The sequence below is a fragment of the Sus scrofa genome, chromosome 12 (assembly GCF_054392235.1).
Source record: "Sus scrofa isolate SSC_HxYL_T2T_F1_AM1 chromosome 12, Sscrofa_HxYL_maternal_Yorkshire_Landrace_v2.0, whole genome shotgun sequence".
Taxonomy (NCBI): Eukaryota; Metazoa; Chordata; class Mammalia; order Artiodactyla; family Suidae; genus Sus; species Sus scrofa.
The window spans coordinates 39,195,808-39,223,402 of NC_139394.1; the positions used below are offsets into that span (position 1 = coordinate 39,195,808).

Here is a 27,595-nt window from a genome sequence, read left to right on the forward strand (position 1 = left end):
GGTCTTTCTCTAGAGATTATCAGTCCAGGGGATAGAGGGGAGAGACCATACTTTGGGCCTTCACCTAAGGGCTCAATTACAACATTAACCAAAACCCCTCAGCATGGTTCACAAAATCCCTACCTCCCCCAAGGGAAATTCTAAGAGCTGTACCAGACACAAGACAGTAAGACTAATGGAGTGAAGGTAATTATGCCTCAAGAGCTGTTAATACTCTCATACCCTTTTGATTTGGAAACTGTGGGGTTTTTTTTGTTTTTTTTTTTTGTCTTTTTGCCTTTTCTAGGGCCGATTCCTGCAGCATATGGAGGTTCCCAGGCTGTGGCCTATGCCACAGCCACAGCAACACCAGATCCTTAACTCACTGAGCAAGGCCAGGGATCGAACCCACAACCTCATGGTTCCTAGCCAGATTTGTTAACCACTGCACCACGATAGGAACTCCTGGAAACTGTCTTCTAAGACTCTTTCCTAAGGAAAAAGCAAGTGATTCAGATAAAAAATTTTTGGACAAGGAGCAAAAACTGGAAAACAACATAAATCTTCAACGTAAGGGCAGGGTTAAGCAACATATGTAGAATGGACTATTATGCAGCCATCACTTTATTTACAAATAATTTTTACTGACAAGTGGAAATCCTGAAATATATCATCAAAGGAAAAAAGCAGGCTGGAGCTAATATACTATATGATCTCAACTATGTTTAAAAAACACATATTTTTTGAAGTTCCTGTCATGGCGAAGCGGAAACGAATCTGACTGGGAACCATGAGGTTGAGGGTTCAATCCCTGGCCTCACTCAGTGGGTTAAAGATCTGGCATGGCTGTGAGCTGTGGTGTAGGTCGCAGACGCACTCAGGTCTGGTGTTGCTGTGGCTGAGGCACAGGCCGGCAGCTATAGCTCCGATTAGACCCCTAGCCTGGGAACCTCCATATGCCTCAGGTGCGGCCCTCAAAAAGACAAAAGACAAAAAAAAACAAAAACGAAAACATATTTTTGGTGTATTTTTAGAAATATAAAAAAGATATGCACTGAAATACTATGAGAGCTGAAAGAATGGTGGTGGTTTCTTTTTTAAGCTTTTCTTTACTCTCCAAGTTTTCTATAATGAGTATGTTTCACTTCTACAGTCAGAGGGGAAATAGCATTTTTGTTTGAATCCACTATATCATCAAAGACGAGAAGTCTCCCTTAAACTGGCTTACCATTAGGAACTTGTATTTTAAACTCAGGGTATCTTTCTGGAGTTCTCCTGTGGCTCAGCGGGTTAAGGATCTAGTGTTGTCACTGCACCAGTTTGAGTCGCTGCTGTGAATGCAAGCTAAATCCCTGGCCGGGGAAATATGCACATGCCTCAGGTGTGGCCAAAAAACAAAACAAAACAAAACAACACAGGGTACCTTTTGGCAGGCTCCTTCTCTGGGTGGCATGAGATGATGTGTCAGGCACCTTGGCAACGCTGGAGGAACCAGCCCCAGTAAATGCAGGCAATCTTTTCTACAAGGAAGACATAAACATGGTAACGGACACGTCCTGTTATACAAAGGCCGTCCAGCTCCATCATTTCCAAGTCGGAGCTTGGGTGTCACTGATGGTGGAACCCATTCAGTTTTCTGATTAAGTCAAACTCATTCAAATGTTACCTCCTCTTGGAAGCCCTCCCCCTGCCTTTGCCTCCACAGCACTCATTTCTTCTTCTGTGTTACATCATGCCAGTCTTACTCACTAGGCAGTGAGCTCCTTCAGGGTAGGGACTTTCTTACTCACATTTGGATGCCTAGAAGAGGGCCTGGCATAGTGCCCAGCACTTAGAACCTGCCCCACTAACAGTGCGTTGAATGAGAGCATAACAATCTTTATTTCCCTACTTCAGAGGGAGACCTCTTGAGTGAAATGCCTGAAGAAGATGACAGGCAATTTTTCACTGAGGGGCCAAAGCAAATAATCAATCTGCCTATAGAATGGTCAGGTTTTTAATGAGTAATACCAACGAGCTTGTTTTTTTCTTTTGTTTTTTTTTTTTTTTTTTTTGCTGTTGTTGTTGTTTTATGGCAGCACCTGTGGCACACGGAGGTTCCCAGGCTAGGGGTCCAATTGGAGCTATAGCTGCTGGCCTACACCACAGCCACAGCAACGCCAGATCTGAGCCACGTCTGCGACCTACACCACAGCTCACAGCCACTCTGGATTCTTAACCCACTGAGCGAGGCCAGGGATTGAACCTTCGTCCTCATGGTTACTAGTCAGATTCGTTTCCACTGAGCCATGACGGGAACTCCGGAACATGTTTTCTTGAAGAGACTACACGTATGAGATATGAGGGCATGAGAAGGAAAAAACAAACAAACAGCAGGAGTAGGGGAAGGAGGCAAGAAGATACATTAAAAGTTTTTACTGGAAGGTCCTGTTGTGGCGCAGCAGAAACGAATCTGACTAGTATCCACGAGGATGCGGGTTCAATCCCTAGCCTCGTTCAGTGGGTTAAGGATCTGGTGTTGCTGCGAGCTGTGGCGTAGGCTGGCAGCTGTAGCTATGATTCAGCCCCTAGCCAGGGAACCCCCATATGCCATGGGTGAGGCCCTAAAAAGTAAATGAAAGAAAGAAAAAGAAAGAGAGAGAGAAAGAGGAGAGGAAGGAAGGGAGGGAGGGAAAGAAGGAAGGAAGAAAGAGAGAGAGGGAGAGAACAATGAAGAAGAAAGTAGCATCATAAGCTATGGCAAAGGCCATTTCTCTCTGGCTAAAGTGAAACAGCCAAAAATGATCTTGGAGGAAAAAGCGGCACTGGGATACATTCTCCGATACAGACTCAGAGAGGAGCCCCAGGGAAGTCTGGAGCGGATGCAGCTGACTCCCTGCTTTCTTTGTAAAACGGATCTGGAGAAACCCTGGGCTTTTGGATCCCTCAGGCCTTTGGACCCACTCTGTGAGTGTGCAATGCAGAGTTGGTATACTCACGAGATTAGTCTGTCTTGACAGGAGAGCTTCAGGGGAAGTAAGAAGGGAATCTAGGCTCTTGGCTTTCTCTTGGACAGTTGTGAATTTATCAGGCAAAGTTTCAATAGATTCTTGACTGTTCCAGCACGAGGTAGACCCTGTTTTAACCTGAAATGTGATACTTTCAAGACAGTCCTTATACTGACTAGCAGCCGAAGAAATTGACCCTGTTGTGGTAAAGAGGGCAGTTAGTTTCTGAATCCTTTCTATCATTTATAAACAATAATAACCCCACTAAAAAACTCTATACCTGTAGCAGGGATTCACCAAATTATCAGTAACTGAAATAACCACTGATCTGAGACACAGCCCCTCAAAAATGATAGTCCCTAAACCTGGCCATCAAAATAATGGGTGATTATTTGAACCACAAATATACTGGCAAGAGGGCACAAGAGAGGATTTTTTTTTTTTTTTTTTTGTCTTTTTAGTGCTGCACCCAAGGCATATGGAGGTTGCCAGGCTAGGGGTCAAATCAGAGCTGTAGCTGCTGGCCTACACCACAGCCACAGCAACTCAGGATCCGAGCCGGGTCTTCGACCTACACCACAGCTCATGGCAATGCCGGATCCTTAACCCACAGATTGAGGCCAGGGATCGAACCTCCATCCTCATGGATGCTAGTCAGATTCATTTCCACTGAGCCATGACTGGAATTCTGAGAGAGGATATTTGATGCTGGCTGTATGCAGCTGTAGGACTCAGAACCATGTATGCTTAAGTACAAGGTACTGTTTTAAGTTACAAACGCTAGAGAATCCAATGCATCTGCACTGAAGTCAGTGGTGCTCAGAGTACAATGTAGACTCTGTATTTGCGTGTCTCCACTGCTAAAGTAAAAAATCTCCTAGAGCTGCTTCATCCCCACCACCGCTACGTGGCCCCTTCAGCTCTGGCCCTAAAGAAAGCCCTCTGCACCGGCAGAAAACACCCATGAGTCTGCTCCTGAAGCCTGGCTTCCCCTCGTCCTCTCACAGAACGTCCTCCCCGCAAGAGATTACCTGGGCTGAGTGGGGTGCTGACACTAGTGGGTGCGTGGTTTGTTTTGGGTGTTTTGCACGTGGCTTCCTTAAAAGAACCGTCTTGTTCACAGGAGATACTAGACAGGTCCTGAATGTCTGTCAATGATCTGAAGGATGAAAAGCACAGAGCAATTGGAAGGTGTTTAGGGAATTCAAACACTATTTTCCTAAGAGGTACTTTTAAAGGATGCTCCTGACAAAAATCTTGATTTGGCAAGAAGCCAAAATCAAAGAATATCTTAGAATAACCCTAAGATATCTATGATATACTTAAGATATCTTAAAGAGAATATTAGAGGATAGCTTTAAGAAAAGATACTAACTTTAAACATATCTCAGCAGCTAAAAATAAATTCCATAGCTGAAAAGTATATTCATGTAGGAAAACAGATTTATTCTACCTCAAGAATAAACTCATATATATATATATTTTTTTTTTCATTTTTGGTCGCTCCACAGCACATGGAGCTTGATCCATGGGCCAGGGATCAGATCTGAGCTGCAATCTCGACCTAAGCTGAAGCTGCAGCAACACTGGATCCTTAACCCACTGTGCCCGGCCGGGGATCAAACCGGCATCCTAGTGCTCACAAGCCACCACCAATCCCGCTGTGCCATGGCGGGAACTCCTAAACCTGTATTATTGTTATCACTGTATTTCCTTGATTGTAACATGCTATTTATTTATTTATTTTATTGGCTGTGCCTGAAGCATGCAGAATTTCCCGGGGCCAGAGATCAAACCCATGCCACAGGAGTGAAAATGCCAGGTCCTTAACTTGCTGAGCCACCAGGGAACTCCCAGATGCTGTTAATTTAGATCACATCATCACGACAACCAACAGAAGAAACAGGTTCACATTAAATGTGCATGTAAAAATGGGAAAAACAGAGTCTCTTACAAACAAGGAAACCTTATTCCCCTAAAATTAAGACTTTGAACAGAATTCTTAGACAGTCTTTGGTGGCCATACATGTCTTTCTCTTTCATTTCCTTTGGTGACTCCTTTAATGTCTCCTCTTGTTTATCTTCAGTACTGCAAGAGAGAAAGTGAGAAACTTACATAAATCCCCCACCATCAGGGCGCAGTAACGTGATACAAGGGGCCAGTTATTGGCCCAGTGTGAGAAGCAGTGGGAAGGGTGCTAATAAGCTCAGAAGTGAAAAGTGAGGGTTCTGATCCTAGCTCTGCTACTGACTAGCAACATATTCTCAGGCATGTCTGGGCCTCCGTTTCCTCTCCAGAGACTGAATACATCCTCTCCAAGGGTCACCCAATCTGAAATCAGCCAGTGATGCTACTGGCTGAGCAGGCTCCTGAGGAAATCAACAGAGCTCAGGAACTTTGCTGGGGATGGAGGCTGGAGCACCGGCACAGCCGTGGGGCCTAACCAACCGTGAGAGAGTTTCCTGGGATTGAGTATCAGGAGAGGTCAAGAGAGGCTTGTGCCAAAGAAATGTCCAGAAATGAACTCTGAAGATGGAGAGGAACAGGGCAGCATGACTGCCCTCGGCTGCTGGCCCAAAGGAGGCCCTGCTGGTCCTTGGTCCTTCCTGGAATCCTTCATCTGGACCCTCATTATCGTGTGTGCCTCCCTGGCCATGGTCCTCTCCTCCCTCCCCGCTGGCTGCACTGATGACCACTGGCTTCTGGACGAGGACCTCCCTTTGGGCTGTGGCACGTCTGCACCGCATCCAGCCAGACTGGGCCCTACTGCCTCAGACACCTGAGTCAGGCCCACACGCCTGGGCTGGCCTGGGGCATGGCACTGGCCTGCAGCATGGTCACCCTGGCTCTGGTGGTCGCTGTCCTGGCTTGGAGCTCCTCATGGCGTCCCAGCTGTGTCCCTCCACTCATGGCACAAGTGGGCCACAGGCTCTGTCCTCTTCCTCATCTCTTTCGTCCTCTCCTCCGGGTGCTCCTAAGCTTCACAGTCACGCTCACTGGCCTCGCCGTGATGCTCTGGAGCGTGTTCATGCCCCCTCCTGCTTCTGCCTGAACACCATCAATGCCCCCACGTCAACAGCATCACCCACCCCTGGGGCCAGGCTATGAAGTTTCAGGCTCCCTTCCAAGGACACTGAATTCTACCAGAAAGTGTGGTCAAGATGGGACTCTTCCAACATGTAACCTTGAAACCAACACCTCTTAGCCTTTGAGTAAAAGGCTGAGTGGCCGGGGCCCAGGGGCCTTTGCACCAGGTGGGTGTCTCAGTGCCACCAGCTATATCAGCTTAGCTAAGTTATTAGGATACTGATTTTACAAGAAGAAATATATTTTTTAAAAAGGAGTTCCCACTCTGGTGTGGTAGGTTAAGGATCTCACTGCAGTAGCTCAGGTCACTGTGGAGGCGGGGGTTTAATTCCTGGTCTGGAGCTGTGGGTTAAGGATTCGGTGTTGCCACAACTGTGGCATAGGTCATAGTTGTGGCTCACATTCGAACCCAGGCCCAGGAACTTCCATATGTTGAGGGTGTGGACGAAAAGAAAAAGAATTCTGAAGACAAACTTGACCTGCTTCTAATTTAACCAATATTTAAAATTGAATATTGAGTTCCTGTTGTGAACCAAATCTGACTAGCATCCATGAGGGCACAAGTTCAATCCCTGGCCTTGCTCAGTGGGTTAAAGATCTGGTGTTGCTGCGAGCTGTGGTGTTGGTCACAGACACACCTCAGATGCTGAGTTGCTATGGCTGTGGTACAGGCCAGCGGCTACAGCTGTGATTCGACCCCTAGCCTGGGAACCTCCATATGCCATGGATTCAGCCCTAAAAAGCAAAAAAAAAAAAATAAAAATCAAAGGACTTCTCTTGTGGCACATTGGCTTATGGATCCATTGTTGACATTGGGGCAGCTTGGGTCACTGCTGTGGCATGGGTTCAAGCCCTCGCCCAGGAACTTCCATATACTGTGGTTGCAGCAAGGCAAACAAAACGAAACAAAGTTAAAAATCTGAAATTAAAAAGTAAATTAAAAAGGAAAGGAGGCACAAAGATGTAGTCTCCCTCAGCCTGGATTTCTGATAGACGGTTATAGTACAGAACATTCCTGACCAACACATGATGGACATGGAACATGAGTACAAGATAAATTTTTATTGTTTTAAGTCACTAAAACCTGGGGGTTGTTTGTTACGTAGCATAATTTAGCCTATTGTGACTGGTATAAGTACTGTGCAACCTTAGGAAAAAATACTTTAACTTTACAAACTTTGCTTTTCATATTTGCATAATTAGAGAATTGTTATATAAATTATATCTGACAAAACAGAGTACCTGGCATATGGTAGCTACTTAGGAAAACTAGCTATAATTACTACAGAAAGGAGATTGAGGCCCAGAAAGGGGAAAGGAAAGTGTTACTGTGCACCAGGCACTCAGCATCTATTATTAGTTTTTTAATTAAACTTTTCATCTTGAGATAACTATGTATATTCAACATGCAGAGAGAGTGTGTGTATATGGGGGGGGGCAGGTGTTGGGTTGTACTCGGGGCATACAGAAGTTCCTGGGCCAGGGATTGAACCCTTGCCATGGCAGCGACAATGCCAGATCCTTAACCCACTGAGCCACCAGGGAATTCCAACATGCAATTTTAAGAAATACACTTTACCCAGTTTCCCTTGATGGTAACATCTTGCAAATCTATAGAACAATATCATAGCCAAGATATCAATATTGAAATGATCAAGATACAGAACATTTCCAACACAAGGACCCCTCACGTTGCCTTTTTTTTTTTTTTTTTTTTTGCTTTCTAGGGCCACACCCGTAGCATATGGAAGTTACTAGGCTAGGAGTCAAATCAGAGCTACAGCTGCCAGCCTATGTCACAGCCACAGCAACTCAGGATCTCAGCCGAGTCTGAGATATACACCACAGCCCATGGCAACGCCAGACTCCGACCCACTGAGCGAGGCCAGGGATCGAACCCTCGTCCTCAGGGATACTAGTCAGATTTGCTTGCGCTGCGCCACTACAGGAACTCCTCTTATCGCTATTCTTTAATTGGGGAACTAGAGGAGAAGGGTTGAGAAATCTGACCAAGGTCATGCAATTAGAAAAGCAGAGTCAGGATCTGAATACAGATAATGACTCCTTTTCACAACTCCTCATGATTCTGCTGAACAAGTCCTGACAAAGCGAAACTGCTCAAAGTTTATTGTTATAACATGGTGGCCATTATATACGAAGATGACAAACAAATACAGGGCGTTATCATCATTTAACAATACTTCCAGGAATCCAAAACTGTGAATAAAATAATAGCATATACCTTTGTATAGGTTGGAATTGAGACCTGGTCAAAATTTCAGCATTCTTTCCAAGGCTTCTTCTCATTTGGAACATTTCTTCATCTAAAAGAACAAGGTAAATGCATTTTTAGTGACTTTTTGCCAACTCAGATTATAATTTTCATTCCCTAGAATTTTCCTTGGTCTGGTCCAGAATGAGAAATAATCTTCTGGACCAAACAAAGTGCTTCCTAACTGGGTTTGGATAGAGTACTGCGGAAGAGATTTCTGCTCTGAAAGTTTATTTTCCTTGCTCAGAGGGGAGAACTATATTCTGACACTCCGAATACAATCAAGCCATTTACTGGCCTTTCTGTTATAACTGCACGGTTATTTCTGGAGACAAATGTTGTTTTGTCTTTTCAGGAAGGCGAACTGACCTGGTTCCTGTCAACAGACACCAGGGGGCGTTGAAACCAAGAACCGTTTGTTCACGAAAGATTCCAAACAGAAAAGACCATTAGCTAGGCATTCCCAGAGTGCTAACTGTGTCTCTTGGCCACCAAACCCTCCTTCAACAGTGGGGGTGGGGTCGCGAGTACTAAGGAGCGAATTCAACTGTCTCTGCTCTCGCTGGCATGAAGCATGGGCAATTCCTCCTCCCCTCTTCTCGGGAAGATACTTTCGCAGACTTCTGGGCACACAGGGCCAGTATCCCTTTCCTTTCCCACCGTTATACTGCTGTGGTTTATAAAGAAGGAGGCAGAGAGACCAGCCTGCCCTGTTGGCAAATGCCCATGATCCCCCTGCCACTCTTTAGGTCCAGAAGGGAGTCTGGTAGGCAGTGGGAGGCCCACCATGACAGTGCCATCTTGAGCAGAAGCCAAGACACTTTGAACCCCCACTGATGCAGAAGCAGTGAGGTTCTTCTTGCCATCCTCTTACAAAGGCCAAGGCCTTAGAAAGCATAAACAAATCCCCCCCTTTTTTTTGGTCTTTTTAGGGTCGCGCCCACAGCATATGGAAGTTCCCAGGCCAGGGGTTGAATCAGAGCTGTAGTCACTGGCCTACGCCCCAGCCACAGCAATGCCAGATCCGAGCCACATCTTCGACCTACACCATAGCTCATGGCAACACTGGATCCTTAACCCACTGAGTGAGGCCAGGGATCGAACCTGTGTCCTCATGGATGCTAGTGAGATTCGTTTCCACTGAGTTACAACAGGAACTCCACAAATTCCTAACAAGATCAATTTAGAGCTGGAGGGGAACTTAGAGATTTTTAGAGTCTGTCCTTCTGCTTTATTTTATATGAGGGGAAAGTGGGGCACTGAGGGGAAGTGACCTGCCACGGTCATGCAGGAAAAAAAAAGTGGCAGAACTGGGCTTGGAACCCAGCATGCATCCCCGTTACCGCTGTTGCACGGCCTGTTGTGGAGAGAGAGGATATATATCAGAGCCCTAGTGGAAAAGGGGGAAGAAGGGCTGAAGGAGGAGACAAGCAGAAATCAGGTTTCTATATGTACTTCCGATGTCTGTATCCAAGGAGCCCTGTTTTCCGACTTTCCTGCCCCATAACTGCTCTATCCTAGGCAACCCCCTTCCAGACACAAGTGAAGTGGTCATGCACAGGCCAGGCTCACACACAACGTGATCATGGTTCAGGATCCACAGAGAGAATCAGCCGCCAGAGACCCAGGTCTGGAAACTTTAAATACATACTGTCCTGAGAATTTAAGTCTTCATATAAAAGCTTACAGCTTAAAATGCTTGCGACTATGGAGTTCCCATCGTGGCGCAACAGAAAACGAATCCGACTAGGAACCATGAGACTGGGGGTTCGACCCCTGGCCTCGTTCAGTGGGTTAAGGATCCGGGGTTGCCATGAGCTGTGGTGTGTGTAACAGATGTGGCTCCGATTTGGCACTGCTGTGGCATAGGCTGGCAGCTGTGGCTCCAATTCGACTCCTAGTCTGGGAACCTCCATATGCACTGCAGGTACGGCCCTAAAAAGCAAACACACACACACACACACACACACACACACACAATGCTTCTGACTGTGATAGGGACCTGAATCAGGTTAGAAATGGAAGCTGGAGTGTGCAACGGCAGGAAGCAGGGAGTAAGTTCAGAACCCAATCTTGCTCTGCCTGGGTTCAGACTGAGGCAAGACCATGGACCAAGCCACTTGCCTCAGCAGGTGTCTAACCCTGGTTTTAAAATAGGTGGTTATAGGAGTTCCCATTGTGGCTCAGTGGTTAAGGAATCCGACTAGGAACCATGAGGTTGTGGGTTTGATCCCTGGCCTCGCTCAGTGGGTTAAGGATCCGGTGTTGCCGTGAGCTGTGATGTAGGTTGCAGACTCGGCTTGGATCCTGCGTTGCTGTGGCTCTGGCGTAGGCTGGCGGCTACAGCTCCGATTCGACCCCTAGCCTGGGAACCTCCATATGCCGCAGGAAGCGGCCCTAGAAATGGCAAAAAGACAAAAATAAATAAAATAAAATAACATAACATAACATAAAAAAAATAAAATAAAATAAAATAAAATAAATAAAATAAAATAAAATAAAATAGGTGGTTGTATATTTTAAAAGACCAGAGAGTACAATTTTGTAAATGTCTGTATCAAAACCCTGGGTACCCTTAGATCTTGTGCCACACACCGGCTACTGATCCAAGGTTAACTTCCCACGTAACAGGAAGCAGCTGCTAAGTCATATGGACCCCAAGGCCTCCCAAGGGAAGGATGTGTTGGCTATACTGTTGGTAATTATTAACTCTGCCAAGATGTCAAGCAGGCAAAGGAAAATGATAGTGAAACTGCCTTTTGGGAGGGGAGAAGGACATGGACTCTTAGTTCTGGTTGTCACTGTGTCAAATAACTAGCTGTGTGATTTGAGTAAATCTCTCAGGTCAGCTCAGCAAAGGTAACTGAACACCCGCTATATACCAAAAAAGAGGATGGAATCTAGCAAGGACTACAAGGGAAAAAAAAAGAAGCAACTACAATAACAAATGCTGTAAGAATGCAAGAGGAGGTATTAAGTAACAGGATGTGGATGTCATGAGGCTAGTGAGTGGCAGGAGATTCCTTCCAAGGAGGAGAAATCACTGAGCCTAGATTTTCTTACCTATAAACTGTAAGGCCTGGAAGGGTATCTCTAAGGACCTTTCCAGCTCTAAACAGGTGTAATCTGACAGAAAGTTAAGACAAGTGATTCTCAAAGGAATCTGCCCTGAGGGCTTAATACCAGAGGCTGGAGGTTGGGCACGAGTGTCTTGCACTTCTTCCAAGTCGTCATCGATGGGACCTGAGGTCTGCAAGAGAATGAAAGAGCAGAGAAAAGAGGGTCACTGAAGGCAGACATATCATCAAAGGGTTGAGAGAGGATTTCTGGATGTCCTTACACCTTGAAAATCTTGGCGTTCCTGTCGTGGCTCAGCAAAACCATGAAGTTGCGGGTTCGATCCCTGGCCTTGTTCAGTGGGTTAAGGATCCAGCGTTGCCATGAGCTGTGGCATAGGGTGAAGATGTGGCTTGGATCCCGTGTTGCTGTGGCTGTGGTGTAGGCCGGTACTACAGCTCCGAATCGACCCCTAGCCTGGAAAGCTCCATATGTTGAGGGAGTGGCCTTAGGCAAAAAAAAAAAAAAAAAAAGTTGAAAATATTCATAAGGTTTCTGCACCTTTTGTAGAAAAAGAACAAACTTTCACAGACATTAAGAGCTTGTGTGTACTATATGCTCCTCCTCAATGACAAGCCCTCCCCCACCTCCCACTGCCAGGAGGAATGGGGTGATTTAGCCCTTCTTTCTATCATTATACCCGCTTCACCCTAACCTTCCGACAAAGACGTTTGGATTCCTGGAGCTTTATCAGAACAGCCAAAGAAGGATGGAAAAACGGCCTCGACTGCAAAGCTACTCTGTGGAGTGAAGAGTCAGAACACTGCTTCCTGTGAGGGGTGGCAGTGAGTGGGAGGGGGCACAAGGAGGGCTTTTGGGGGATTGGGAACGTCCTGTTTCTTGATCTGGGTGCTGGCTACATGAGCGAGTGCAGCGTGTGCAAGTTCACAAGCTGTACATTAAACATGTGTCTACTTTATTCTGTGTTATACTTTTTATATACATGTACATATGACATGTATGGACATATATGTATGTGTACTCGATTTTTTTTTTCTTTTTAGGGCCACAACTGCACTATCCATAAGTTCCAAGGCTAGGGGTTGAATCTGAGCTGCAGCTGCTGGCCTACACCACAGCCACAGCAATGCAGGATCTGAGCTGCATCTGCAACCTACACCACAACTCACGGCAACACCAGATCCTTAACCCACTGAGCAAGGCCAGGGATTGAACCCACATCCTCATAGATACTAGTTGGGTTCATTACCACTGAGCCACAATGGGAACTCCCTATTTGATATATTTTCATTTAATATTTTCTTTATGTCCCAATCCATGGTAAAATCAAGAATGTTGAAAGGATTAAGAATGGAAAATGGCTCTAATTGGAGTTCCCATCATGGCTCAGCGGTAATAAATCTGACTAGTATCCATGAGGACTCAAGTTCAGTACCTGGCCTCACTCAGTGGGTTAAGGATCCGGCATTGCCATGAGCTGTGGTGTAGGTCAGAGCCGAGGCTCGGATCTCAAGTTGCTGTGGCTGTGGTGTAGGCCGGCAGCTGCAGTTCCCATTCTGCCCCTAGCCTGGGAACCTCCATATGCCACCCTAAAGACGCAGCCCTAAAAAGCCAAAAAAATTAAAAATTAAAACTAAAAAAAGAAAATGACTGTAATTGAATTTTCAGAAGTGCAGACAAGGGAATGGTATGCTTTTTGATACATCACGAATTCTCTTTGTCAGTCAAATGTCGTGACTGACATGGACAATCCTCCCTTTCCTCCACCCCGCCTTCCGCCTTCCGTGTTAGTAAAAGAGACCCCGAAGGGGCCCGGTTAGGGGAGAAGTTAGGTACATGCTATACAAGTAAGAGAATCCAATGAGTTTCATTTTATAAATGAAGATACTCTGTACAAATAGGTTCTTGCAAAAGCTAGGCAAATCCCAGAGAAAGCCCCGTGCCCTGGACAGCCTCATGTTCACTGCTGAGCCTGTGCCCCTATTCCTGGCTCTCCCACCACTGAAGCTTGACGGCCAGGGCCAGTTCCCTACATCTGTGATCGCCAGTCCTTCACACAGAGGAATAACAGCAGGCGGCCTTCGCATCCACCCAGGAAGGATGTGTGAATTAGGCAATGTGAAAGAAAGTGTTTTGAAAAAAAGCATGGGGAGTTCCCACTGTGACTCAGTGGTAATGAACCTGACTAGTATCCATAAGGATGCAGGTTCGATCCCTGGCCTCGCTCAATGGGTTAAGGCTCTGGTGTTGCCATGAGCTGTGGTGTAGGTCACAGATGCAGCTCGGATCCCATGTTGCTGCTTGTGGCGTAGGCTGGCAGCTGCAGCTCCGATTGAGCCCTTAGCCTGGGAACTTCCACATGCCATGGCTACAGCCCTAAAAAGCAAAAAGAAAAAGAGTACAAAGTGCTATACAAATGTAGCAATCACAATTTTAGGAAACACTGCTTATGACCTTCATTACCAAAAACCTTATTTTCACACTTTTTTTCTTTTTTAGGGACACACTTGCAGCATATGGAGGTTCCCATGCTAGGGGTTCAATCGGAGCTATAGCCACTGGCCTACGCCACAGCAACACAGGATCCGAGCTGTATCTGTGACCCACACCACAGCCCACAGAAATGCCAGATCCCCAACCCACTGAGTGAGGCCAGGGATTGAACGCGCATCCTCATGGATCCTAGTCAGGTTTTGTTAACCACGGAGCTACGACAGGAACTCCCATGTGTGTTTTTTCACACATGTGAAAACAATGATAAATTGACATTATGTACTTCTATGTGTAAGTATTTTTCTTAATAGAAATAACTGTAAAGGAATAAGGCAATGGAGAAAGCTGAAAATGTACTCTACTCTGAACTGTAAGTTTTTACCTCCAAGGTCAAGAGTTCTTGAGCAGTTGGGGAGTAAAAATATTCATGGTCCGGAGTTAAAAATTCATCTGTTATCTCCTCAGAAGACTCTGATGAACAAGTTGATTGCACAGAGTGATCCTATAAATAATGCAGAAAATCACTTTTAAGTTGGTGTTCATTGTAAACAAATCCCTTTTTAGTTGGATGCAGAGCTAACTTCGGGGCATCTAAAATTACCCTGCAGTCAGGGTGACACTTTCTGAGCCCTCCCTGCCTGCTTGCACCTCCGCCTCTGCCCTTCTTCCCCACAGTGAGGCGTGTGTGACAAATGACAGTCCTAAATCTCAGCATCCTCATCTGCACAATGACAGTGGGAGGGAGGCTGGGTGACGTTTTTGCTCTCAAATTCTCAGTAAGGAGAAAGGCCCTAGACAGCTCAAGCTGGGGACTGAATTTCAACACCCTGACCCTCTAGGGCAGACACAGAGTCCATGTGTCGGCGGCGTCCTCCAGGCTGAGGCTGCTCAGAACTGGGACTCCCTCAGGTACTCCAGTTTATTGGCAAGAGAAGGAGTATGATGTTTATTTTTATTTATTTATTTATTTATTTTGTCTTTTTGCCTTTTCTGGGGCTGCTCCCTCAGCAAATGGAGGTTCTCAGGCTAGGGGTCCAATCAGAGCTACAGCTGCCGGCCTACACCACAGCCACAGCCACGCCAGATCTGAGCCACATCTTCGACCTACACCACAGCTCACAGCAACGCCAGATCCTTAGCCCACTGAACAATGCCAGGGATGGAACCCGAAACCTCATAGTTCCTGGTCGGATTTGTTAACCACTGAGCCATGATGGGTACTCCCAGAAGTATGATTTTTAAAACAGCAATGCAGTCTCAGTAATAAAAATAAAATAGGAGTTCCCATGGTGGCTCAGCAGAAACAAATCCAACTAGTAACCATGAGGTTGTGGGTTCAATCCCTGGCCTCACTCAGTGGGTTAAGAATCCAGAGTAGGAGTTCCCGTCGTGGCGCAGTGGTTAACGAATCCGACTAGGAATCATGAGGTTGCGGGTTCGGTCCCTGCCCTTGCTCAGTGGGTTAAGGATCCCGAGTTGCCGTGAGCTGTGGTGTAGGCTGCAGACACGGCTCGGATCCTGCGTTGCTGTGGCTCTGGCGTAGGCCGGTGGCTACAGCTCCGATTGGACCCCTAGCCTGGGAACCTCCATATGCCACAGGAGCGGCCCAAGAAATAGCAAAAAGACAAAAAAAAAAAGAGAGAATCCAGAGTAGCCGTGAGCTGTGGTGTAGGTTGCAGAAGCGGCTCAGATCTGGGGTTGCTGTGGCTGTGGTGTAGGCACAGCTGTAGCTCTGATTAGACCCCTACCCTGGGAACGTCCATATGCCACAGGTGCGGCCCTAAAAAGCAAAAAATAAGAATAAAAAATTTTTTTTTCCTGTGTTTTTGTCTTTTTTCCAGGGTCGCACCTGCGGCATATGGAGGTTCCCAGGCTAGGGGTCGAGTCGGAGCTGTAGCCACTGGCCTACACCACAGCCACAGCCACATGGTATCCGAGCCGCGTCTGTGACCTACACCACAGCTCACAGCAATGCCGGATCCATAACCCACTGAGCAAGGCCAGGGATCGAACCAGCAACCTCATGGTTCCTAGCCGGATTCGTTAACCACTGCGCCACGACGGGAACTCCAAGAATAAAATTTTTTAAAAATAAATAAAAACAAAATAAAGTCAGTGGTTTCTTCAGCATCTCCACTCTACCCCTTCCTTTTCTGCTATTTCTCTGCATTTGGGCCCTCTCAGCACATGCCCAGACAAACTGTTCCTTTCCTCACCCTCACACATCCCTTTGCAGAGGTTTTGTGGCTTAATCCTTGGACACTGCTTTTGCCACTCTTCCTCTTCTGTGCACTTCGCAGCTGCTTTCCTTTACCTCTCACATCAAACTGAAATTTCTCAGACAAGCCTGGCCTCTCCTACCTTCCCCATTTCCCCAACAGACCTGCTTCTCCAGCCAAGCCAGTAGGCCTACGGCGGCATGGCCTTTCAGCCCTCAAGTGAGAGAGAGAATGAATGGTCCTGTGAGAGGTTTGCCTGCTATGATTAAATACAATAGTATATTCTTTGAAAGACCTCAACTGTTTTCCACAACTGTATTTTTACATTGTCTCATTCTCAATTGCTGTTTATATTCCATGTCAGTGATGATTTAAAAAATTCTGGTTCCATTGTCTTGCTGGACTATGGCCCAACTGCCTGCCTGAAGACCGCATTAAATCCCTGAAGCAAGGCTACAACCCCAATGCAAATGCTAGGAAGTGACTGAATCCCAGAGATCGTGCTGAGACATAGTTTCCAGGCATGAACACATTCCTTGCACTGAGTTGAAAGGTGAATTTGGGTCTGAGATGAAATTCCAGGTGAAGGTGCTCTTATCACAACCCTTGCTTTTCCTCTCTCTCTTTCTTTTTTTTTAGGGCCGCACCCTTGGCATATGGAGGTTCCCAGGCTAGGGGTCGAATCAGAGCTATAGCTGCCGGCCTACACCACAGCCACAGCCACAGCAACACCAGATCCGAGCCGCATCTGCAACCTACACCACAGCTCATGGCAACGCTGGATCCTTAACTCACTGAGTGAGGCCAAGGATCAAACCTGCATCCTCATGGACACTAGTCGGGTTTGTTACCAATGAGCCACAATGGGAACTCCCAGCTTTTCCTATTCCAATCTGGCCACAGTCACAAGCTCTGGTAACTAACCTCACACTGTACTTTAGTAAGAATTGATCTAGACAGAAAGCTCAAGGGCCAGAGCTGAATCTTAACACTGTCTGTGTCTTCCCCAAGCTCTGATGTACACATGTTTTGAGTTGAACTAACTCAAAAAGTTTCAGGCAGGGAGGAAGGACTTCTTCATTCAGGGCAGAGCCATGAGGGCACATGCTCCAACCCAAAAGAACTACTACAGATAGTATTTCAACGATACGATACATAACAACTCAGTTCTACTTCAGCAGGTCCTTGGGTTCAAGCTGGCTCTCCAGGCTGTATTACTTACGCTGTAAGACGTCTCAACAACCACAGATGCCTCAGTATTTGCTTGAAAGACTTCACTATGCTCTGGCAGCTCATTTCTTCCGGAGAGCAGGTGGCTGATACCTAATGGTTATAACAGAATCATTGTCATTCAGCTAATAGCACAGAACGGGCAAAAAGCGACAGGAGAGAAAAGGTGCATGTGTATTCTGCCATGCGTGACCGTGTTTCATGTGTCAGGTTCAGTCCAGACATGGAGACTGTTAGGTTAGCCTGGCCCTAGCGTGTAGCCCTGGATCATCCACCCTTTTCCCCATCCATTCAAGGGTGATGCCTGGAGCTCCCCGGTGGCAGGGAAGGGATCCAGCCCTGTCACTGCTGTGCCTCAGATTTACTCCCAGGCCTGGGAACTTGCGCATACTGCGGGTGCAGCCAAAAAAAAAATAAAAATAAAATAAAAACAAAAAAAGAATGATGCTTGATAAGGAATAGATTTTAAATACAAAAAATAAAAATAAAAATACCACCACCCCCAAGCCAATAGATTTCCTACCTAAGATAAATGGTAACTTGAGATGTACCTTTCTTTGACTTACAAACAACTGTGAAATGATATCCCATGCTCTGCTGCAAGCAAATTACCAGGTGGAAATACACAGCCCCCAGTCCTAACCTGCGAATTTATAAAAGTGAGGATAGTAAATGTCATTCGTCTCTAGGCTCCTCAGGCATAGATGCTCTAAGAGCCAGTGGAATTTTTCTGGCTTAACATGCAATGCAAAGAAGTGGGCAGTAGGGAGTGACCTTCTGCCAATACCCTCAGGTAAAAAGCTCAATTCAGGGAGTTCCCATCGTAGCTCAGCAGAAATGAATCTGACTAGCATCCATGAAGATGTGGTTTCAATCCCTGGCCTTGCTCAGTGGTTAAGGATCTGGCGTTGCCGTGAGCTGTGGTGTAGGTCGCAGACGTGACTCAGATCCTTCGTTACTGTGGCTGTGGTGTAGGCCAGAGGCTATAGCTCCGACTGGACCTCTAGCCTGGGAATCTCCATATGCCACGGGTGTGGCCCTAAAAAGACAAAAAAAAAAGAAAGAAAGAAAGAAAGAAAAATCTCAATTCCTTGCCAGCCTAGGCCCAGGACCAGGGTCAGTGCATGGAGATTATTTCACTCTCTTTGGACAAAGGACTCTGCTCCAGTGATAGAAGAACCTATGAATTTCTGGACTTTCTTTTTACCTGTGGGAAGGACAGTGGGATTAGAAGGCTATGCTGCTTTCTCCTGGAGTTCGGGATTCTCTGGCTGACAGGAAAGGAGAGAAGACCAAACAAGGGAAATATTCTAGGGGGTTTACTATTTTTGAGAGCTGCCCACTTGATAGAGCTCACCTACCCTGATTCCTCCAACTGAACTTACTGGCGAAACTTGGAGGCCCTGGCTGTCTGCCATGCTGGTCACTACTGTGGTCACGGTTGTCTGTTTTGTCACATTTGCCATTTCCTCCCGGCTCATCATTTTTCTTGGGATACTCTACAGCTCGCCACCAGCCCACATGCTCGAGGACCCTAGTGGGGGGCTGCAGCAGTGGATTGGGCTCATCTTCAGGCTCATTCTCCAAAGTGTCAGTACTGTGATGATGCCAAGGAGGTACCGCCAGCTGCCCAGTAGCTGCTTTCTCTGCCATGTCTTTCACCTCCGCTGGATATAAAAGAAAACAGCATTTAGAACAGCACTGTGGGGCGTTCCCGTCACAGCTCAGTGGAAACGAACCTGACTAGTATCCATAAGGACAGAGGTTTGATCCCTGGCCCCGCTCGGTGGGTTAAGGATCCGGTACTGCCGTGAGCTGTGGTGTGAGTCGCAGACGAGGCTCGGATCCCGTGTTGCTGTGGCTGTGGTGTAGGCTGGCAGTTGCAGCTCCGATTTGACCCCTAGCCTGGAAACCTCCAAGTGCAGCCTTAAAAAAAAAACAGAAAAGTAAATAAATAAATAAATAAATAAAACAGCACTCTGAGGGAGTTCCCTTTGTGGCTCGGTCGTTAAGAACCCGACTAGCATCCATGACGATACGGATTCAATCCCTGTCCTTGGTCAGTGGGTTAAAGGATCTGGTGTTGCTGTGGCTGTGGTGTAGGCTGGCAGCTGCAGCTCTGATTCCACTCCTAGCTTGGGAACTTCCATATGCCACAGGCGCAGCCCTAAAAAGGAAAAAAAAAAAAAAAAAAAAAAAAAAAACCAGCACTGTGAACTCTGGAAACAAAAGCTTTAGGCTCTGAAAGAGTTACGTCATATTTTATAGCTCATACTGCCACAATGATTGCTTTATTAGAATTGCAGCATCCTTAGCTTGCCCTGTTTGGCTTGAAGCAGAGGAGATAACTGACGACAGGGGAGGGCAGAATCTCAGTTAGTAACAGCTCTTTTGCTGAATTCTAGAGCAGATGGCAGCAGAAAACTTGTAGATGGACCTTCTTGCTGTGACTATTTTACAAGAAAAGGACATCTGAAGTCCCTAGTCTGTAGAGACTAAAGGAAAGAATTCTATTTTAGTTTGTCTAGCTTTTCTAGACCATGCTGAGCTCACGTATTTTCATTCACATTTTCCAGACTTTTGCAATGTCACTTAGAATTAGTATTTTAAAAAAAAACATACTTTTTTTTCCACTGTACCCTTTTAGGCTTACAAAATAAAACTGATACAAAAGGGAGTTATCTTGTAGCTCAGCAGGTGAAGGATCTGATGTTGTCACTGCTATAGCTTGGGTCACACTGTGACATGGGTTCAATCCCTGGCCCAGGAACTTGTGCATCGGTATGTGTCAAAAAAAACCTGATGCAAAAGGATAATGCCCACAGGATATGTGAAAGTGGCATGGCAAGCTCTCTATCTTAATCATGTTATACATTAAATATCTATAGTATGCATTTTCGCTACAATTGCTACAAAATAGAAATATATATATATGGAAGTATTTCCTATATAGTCTGAAAATGAGAAAATCACTTATCTTCTGCAGTCTGTAAACAGAAAGGTCTTGATATTTTGTTGTCTTTTGTCTTTTTAGGGCCGCACCCACGGCATACGGAGGTCCTTAACCCACTAAGCGAGGCCAGGGATCGAACCTGCGCCCTTATGGATACCAGTCAGATTCGTTTCCTCTGCGCCACGACGGGAACTCCAGAGAGGTCTTGATTTTAAAATCGAATGATATAACAGAAGGAGAGAAAGTGGGAGGACAATGCAATAGAGGCTGTGTACTTAGAGATAACAACCAACTTAGAAAGGTACTTTAAGTTTCACTTTGTCCAACAAAACCGTGACTTTATACTCACTTTTCCATTTTAAGTGTATCTCTCCATCATCTTCATTATTTCTTGAATTTGCATTATGGATTCCAGAAGATACAGATTCCATACTGATCCTAAATTGTACAGATTTTGGAGTGAGGGAGTGAGTAGACACAAACACATCAGTTTGCTCAAGCTACTGACACAACCCCCAGCCCAATAAGCCCAGGAGGGGACTGTCCCCTATTCTGGGAGCCATTCCTGGGGTTGCAGTGACGCATACCCACCACGAGAGGGCACCAAACCCCCCAACATTCAACCCACAAGGCTCTACCTGATAGAGCCCTGGCCAGGGCTGGCTGATGCGGGTGGTCCCTGCGCGCGGCTTGGCAGGGTGAGGTGTACCCTTCCGGGCCCTGTCAGTTTGGTCTGGGCACTGGACTCTCTAGGCCTTTCTCCGATAAGAAATGAAAGGACTGGGTTAGAAGATCTCCAGGTAGAAGACGCAACTGAAATGCAGCTTCCCCAGACAGAATTCCGGCCCTCACACAATGCCACAGAACATGAGCGATGGTTCAGCAAATGTTGTTGCCCTCTGATCAGAATCCTCTGGTAACAGGTCCACCTGCATACCAGTAATTGCACAAGAGCTAACATTTGTAAAGATGGTCGGTCTTAAGGCACCAGGGATAGAGAAGAACATTCAGAGATCTTCAGCCTGGTTTCACTGAGCTCCAGACCACGACCTGACACTAGCTAGCTGTTTGACTTTGGAGAACTTAAGTCTCTCTGGGCCAAGGTTTCTTCATCTGCACAACAAAGGAGTCTCTTGTCCCTCTAAATATTCTATGATCATACATATTTTATCATCTATTAAACTAACTCTTTAAAAATGTGTGATCTGTGGCATATATATGAATTCCCTTTCATCCAGAATATCCTACTCTCCTGCAGGACCAGAGTACAGAGAGTGCTGAATCAGAAAGGTCACATCTAATCAGTTTCTTTAAAGAGCAATTTAGCAACAGCTATCAAGAATCTTTATAATGAAATGTTCCTGGCCTCTGGTCCAGTAACTCTGCTTCTGGGAATCTATCAAGGACACAACAAAATGCAGAAAAAAATTTACTAACATGTCACTGTCATCCTTTCCAGAAATGGAGGAAATCCAATAATTTCAAAGTAAGTTTCCAGGTTTTTTTTTTAAGGCTGCACCTGTGGCATATGGAAGTTCCCGGGCTAGGGGGTCTAATCGGAGCTACAGCTGCTGGCCTACGCCATAGCCACAGCAATGCCAGAGCCAAGCGGGATTGTGGCAACGCAGCTTGTGGCTGGATCCTTAACCCAGAGAGTGAGGCCAGGGAGCGAACCCACATCCTCATGGATCTTAGCTGGGTTCTTAACCCACTGAGCCACAAAGGGAACTCCTCCAGGATGTTTTTAATAGCAAGGGATAACACCCATGTTCTTGTCTTTTTTTTTTTTTTTTGTCTTTTTAGGGCTGCACCCACAGCATACGGAGGTTCCCACATGAGGGGTCAAATGAGAGCTATAGCCACTGGCGTAAACCACATGCACAGCAACACCAGATCTGAGTCGCATCCATGGCCGCACACTTTGCAGCTTACAGCAACACTGGATCATTTGACCCACTGAGCAAGGCTGGGGATCAAACCTGCATCCACATGGGTCCCAGTCATGTTTTTAATCCACTGAGCCACAACAGGCACTCCAACACTCATGTTCTAATGTAAAGTGAAAATTCAGGATATACAATTGCCTACATGTATATAATTACAATCTCTTTTTTTTTGTTTTTTGTTTTGGGGGTTTTGGGAGCTTTTTAGGGCCACACCCGCAGCACATGGAGGTTCCCAGGCTAGGGGTCTAATCGGAGCCACAGCTGCTGGCCTACACCACAGCCACAGCAACGCGGGATCCGAGCTGCATCTGTGATCTACACCACAGCTCACAGCAACTCCAGATCCTTATTAACCCATTGAGCAAGGCCAGGGATCAAACCTGCAGTCTCATGGTTCCCAGTCAGATTCGTCTCCACTGTGCCACAAGAACTCCTAATTACCACCGTTTTGAAGCATACAAAAAGGCTAGATGGATTGGTGGCAGTGTTATTATTTGGTCTGGTTGTGTCCCCCCAGGGGAAGAGGGTGGAGCTGGACAGGGGAGGCCACAACTACAGCTTTTGCTTTGTCATCCAGTGGCCATCCTATCAGCCTGTCTGCTTCTATCAATGCCATGAGAGCTAAACTCTGATGCCGCTTGGGTGGTTCTTCAATAATTTCCCTTAAGGTGAAATACACTAATCTAAAACGTTCAGGCCTTTTCCTTGAGTCTTTCTTGATGTACATATTTAAACAAAATGAAAGGGACAGCAAACTCTTACCATTCATCTCAGTCACCACTGGGGGTAGGAACAAAATTGTTCTCCGGGAGAACTGACCTTAAAGTTGTGGATTAATGCTGCCATTTAATCACAGAAAAGGACACTAAACTGATACACTACTCTGTCCTGAAAAACACTTATTGCTCCTTTAATAATTTCCCCTATGCGAAATAAAATCTGTTTGACCTAAGTTCTTAAAAACCCAGTGTAGGAGTTCCTGCTGTGGATCAGAAGTAATGAATCTGACTAGTATGCATCAAGACTCTGGTTTGATCCTGGCCTCCCACAGTGGGTTAAGGATCCCGCGTGGCTACAGCTGTGGTGTAGGCTGGCAGCTGCAGCTGTGATTTGACCCCTAGCCTGGGAACCTCCATATGCCTTGGTACGGCCCCCGCCAAAAAAAAGAGACCCAAAAAACCCAGTGTACACATATGCTCTCCTTCTGGTGATTTGTGCTGAAACCAATTCTTTCATTATTCTGGCTACAAATCAGAAGCCACAAAGTAACAATGATATTGTTCAATCTCCTCCTTCTGCCCCCCCTGGGTCAGTAATGATTATTTTATTTATTTACTTACTTTTTAGGGTCGAACGCGCAGCTTATGCAAGTTCCCAGGCTAGGGGTCGAATTGGCGCTTCGGCTGTTGGCCTATACCACAGCCACAGCAGGCAGGATCTGAGCTGAGTCTGCAAACTACACCACAGCTCATGGCAACGCTGGATCCCTGACCCACTGAGTGAGGCCACGGATCAAACCCACATCCTCATGGATACTAGCTGGGTTCTTTACTGATGAGGCACAATGGGAGTGACTTTTTTTTTTTTTCTCTGTCTCTTAAGGCTCGCACCCGGGCATATGGAGGCTCCCAGGCTAAGGGTCAAGTCAGAGCTGTTGCTGTCAGCCTACATCACAGCCACAGCAACTGGCTATCCAAGCTGCATCTGCAACCTACACCACAGCTCACCGCAATGCCAGATCCTTAACCCACTGAGTGAGGCCAAGAATCAAACCTGCGACCTCATGGATACTAGTCAGATTCATTTCTGCTGCGCCACAAAAGGCACTCTCCCAGTAATGCTTATTTAAACAACACTAGTTTTCACATAGTTTGGTTTCTGGAGCACTGGTAATAAATGAAATATTTGGCACTTTTTTTTTTTTTTTTTTAAATGGCTGCACCCACAGCACATGGAAGTTCCTGGGCCGGGGGTTGAATCCAAACCACAATGCTGGGTCCTTTAACCCATTGCACTGGGCCAGAGATTGAACCCACACCTCCACTGCAACCCAAGTTGCTGCAGTCAGGTTCTTAACCCACTGTGCCACAGTGGGAACGTCAACCTTTTTACAAGAAAAACAATCTGGGCAGCTTTGGAAAGGCAGGATGCTTTGCTTTTGACAACTGATGAACTCAGTCTGGTTAACCTGCCAGCCACTTCACCTTTCATGCCTCCTGCAACTTTCCAAGACACTGCTCTTCTCACTCACTTAAGGGAGAGACTTGCCAAGATCTGCTTCTGTGTTACCATTCCTCATTGCTCACAATCTCTTTGTCACTAGACATATGAAGATCACGAAGTGGCCTCAGGGTCACATGAGACTCTAAAGACATGGAGACACAAATAACAACAGACTGCTAACCCACCTGCTGGTATTTTGGCTCCCATTTCTTTCCAAACCATCCTTGGCTCCGTGAGTGGGCTGAAACTGTTCACCTGTGCTCTGAGTTCCAGGGCCACAAAGAGTCAGCAGCTTAAAAATCAATAGATGTGTTTCAGGGCTTTGATGAAAGAATTCCTCTTCCATTGACTCTCTCACATCGTTTTTCAAAACCATTCTTGCTAAATGTATAAAACTAACCAGACCTCCCAAGACAATTTTCTTTTGCATGTTTCATGTCTAGGAACTTATCCCTTAGCTGGAGGCCTTTACATAGAAATGTTGGTCCCCAGGACTTCAGTCCAGACGGGCTGCAAATGGAGAATGAGCAGGCAAAATAGACATCTAAAATCCAAAAAGAAAGGAGTTCCCGTCGTGGCTCAGTGGAAATGAATCTGACTAGTATCCATGAGGACTTGGGTTCAATCCCTGGCCTTGCTCAGTGGGTTAAGGATTCTGTGTTGCTGTGACTGTGGCATAGGGCTGCAGCTGTAGCTCCAATTCGACCCCTAGCCTGGGAACGTCCACATACTGCAGGTGCGGCCCTAAAAAACAGTAACAAAATTAAAGCCTATGCCCTTTCTCCAAAAGAAAAGCCATCAGGATCTGCCTACTCCAATTTTAACAAACTTCGCTAATTGTACTTCCTAAACTATAGCAAATTAAGGAAACAAATTTGAGATTTGGGGATGGTACCAAGATGCCTAAAAGTGGGAAGGTGCATGAAAATGATCATAACCTCTGTGGAGTATGAGCTCCAGAGGCCTTGGTGGGGGCAGCACTGTATCATGGAACGGCACAGTAACGCATTCAGAAACACGTTATGGTCACCGAGGGAAACGCTAGAACACATTCGAGAGGGTATTTAGAAGAACAGGAAGTTTGTAATGTTTTTATTTGGTGTGATCAAAAATTTAATAACTGAGATAGTAAAAGAATGAATTTCAATTGTCTGAAAAATTCACTTAGGTGAAAATGCCTTATTCCTTGATTAAGCTAGAAAGCCAGAATAGACTTTTTTTTTTGTCTTTTTGCCTTTTCTAGGGCCGCTCCCGCAGCATATGGAGATTCCCAGGCTAGGGGTCCAATCAGAGCTGTAGCCACTGGCCTACGCCAGAGCCACAGCAACTCGGGATCTGAGCCATGTCTGTGACCTACACCACAGCTCACGGCAATGCCGGATCCTTAACCCAATGAGCGAGGTCAGGGATCGAACCCGCAACCTCATGGTTCCTAGTTGGATTCGTTTCCGCTATGCCACGATGGGAACTCCCAGGACAGACTTTTTTTTTTTTTTTTTTTTTTTTTTTTTTGTCTTTGTTGTTGTTGCTATTTCTTGGGCCGCTCCCGCGGCATATGGAGGTTCCCAGGCTAGGGGTCGAATCGGAGCTGTAGCCACCGGCCTACGCCAGAGCCACAGCAACGCGGGATCCGAGCCGAGTCTGCAACCTACACCACAGCTCACGGCAACGCCGGATCGTTAACCCACTGAGCAAGGGCAGGGACCGAACCCGCAACCTCATGGTTCCTAGTCGGATTCGTTAACCACTGCGCCACAACAGGAACTCCAGGACAGACTTTTTAAAGAAAAACTGGGATGTGGTATAACTGTTCTGTATCGAGTCATATGTATTAGTAGGTGGTCTCCAACAATGGCTGCCATCAGCGCCTTCCCTCTCTGTCTGCACTGCCATCTGAGAGCTGCAGTCTACTTCCCTCCCCTTAAATCTGTGCTGGCTTCATGACTTTGATCAACAGAAAGCAGCAGAAGTGACACTGCCCTAGTTTTTAAGAGACCTGGCAGCTTCAGCTTCACTTGGGAAGCCAGCTGCCATGCTGCAGAGACGCCTGGGTGAGACTATTTAGTGAGTGATAAGGAGCCGAGGGCAGACAGAGGCCACCTGGGGGAGCCCAAGGCACCAGACAGGGAAGTGAAGCCTCCCTGGACCTTTGTGCCCAGCCCAGCCTCCAGCTGAATGCAGGTGATCCCAGCCGGTGCTATAGGGAAGGGAAGAAGCACTCAGGTAAAGCCCTGTCATATTCCTCACCCACAAAATTGTGAGAAATAACAGAACGCTTATTTTAAGTCACTAAGTTTGGGGTTTCATTGCTGCTGTTACACAGCAATAGATCATTGAAGTATAGTACACAACAAAAGTTATTTCTTTTTTTTTTTTAAATGCTTTTTAGGGCTGCACCCATGGCATATGGAGATTCCCAGGCTAAGGGTCAAATCAGAGCTGCAACTACTGGCCTACACCACAGCCAAAGCAACACAGGATCCGAGCTACATCTGTGACCTATATCACAGCTCATGCCAACACCAGATCCTCAACTCACTGAGCTAGGCCAGGGATCAAACCCGCAACCTCATGGTTCCCAGTTGGATTCATTTCCACTGCACCACGATGGGAACTCCTGCAAGTGGTGGGTTTTAAAACAATAAGAAAACCCACGAAGTTCCCATTGTGGCTCAGTGGTTAACGGGGCCAGGTGTCAACACCTGGCCCCGCTCAGTGGGTTAAGGATCCGGCATTGCCACTAGCTGCAGTGTAGGTCACTGACTTGGCTCGGATCCCAAGTTGCTGTGTGTGTGGTATAAGCCTGTGGCTATAGCTCTAATTCGACCCCTAGCCTGGGAACCTCCATACGCCATGTGAGTGACCCTAAAAAGACAAAAAAATGAAAAATAAAAAAATAAAATAAAATTCTGATTCAAGAGGCAGCCAGAGCTCTGTGTGTGAACCTGTTCAAATTCATTCATTTATTCATTCCCCCCAATGACCGACCACTATCGAGAACCTTCTATGTGCTAGGCCCCCTTCCAGGTGTGGAGACACAGAATGAATGACCTGTCCTCCAGAAGCCCATGGAGGGAGGGGAATGGACTGGGAATCTGGAGTTAGTAGATGCAAACTATTGCCTTTG

The 27,595-nt window shown here is 46.3% G+C and overlaps 1 protein-coding gene across 34 annotated transcripts in view; it reads right to left on the reverse strand.

Annotated features, from left to right (window-relative positions):
- TEX14 (testis expressed 14, intercellular bridge forming factor) overlaps positions 1 to 27,595 on the reverse strand; it is a 161,088-nt gene that overhangs the window by 15,992 nt on the left and 117,501 nt on the right. For 26 of the 34 annotated variants that reach the window (XM_084984941.1, XM_084984939.1, XM_084984940.1 and 23 more), the window contains 12 exons: positions 24,654 to 24,760; positions 20,938 to 21,054; positions 20,649 to 20,737; positions 18,732 to 19,013; positions 17,339 to 17,439; positions 14,280 to 14,399; positions 11,510 to 11,576; positions 8,297 to 8,378; positions 4,993 to 5,055; positions 3,998 to 4,125; positions 2,958 to 3,163; positions 1,403 to 1,499 (listed from right to left, as the gene is read on the reverse strand). In XM_084984941.1, the coding sequence (XP_084841067.1) occupies positions 1,403 to 1,499; positions 2,958 to 3,163; positions 3,998 to 4,125; positions 4,993 to 5,055; positions 8,297 to 8,378; positions 11,510 to 11,576; positions 14,280 to 14,399; positions 17,339 to 17,439; positions 18,732 to 19,013; positions 20,649 to 20,737; positions 20,938 to 21,054; positions 24,654 to 24,760 (1,459 nt within the window). Of the gene's footprint in view, positions 1 to 1,402; positions 1,500 to 2,957; positions 3,164 to 3,997; positions 4,126 to 4,920; positions 5,056 to 8,296; positions 8,379 to 11,509; positions 11,577 to 14,279; positions 14,400 to 17,338; positions 17,440 to 17,912; positions 17,990 to 18,707; positions 19,014 to 20,648; positions 20,738 to 20,937; positions 21,055 to 24,653; positions 24,761 to 27,595 lie in introns of those variants that run through there. The other 8 variants (XM_084984923.1, XM_084984921.1, XM_084984914.1 and 5 more) reach the window with 2 other exon arrangements.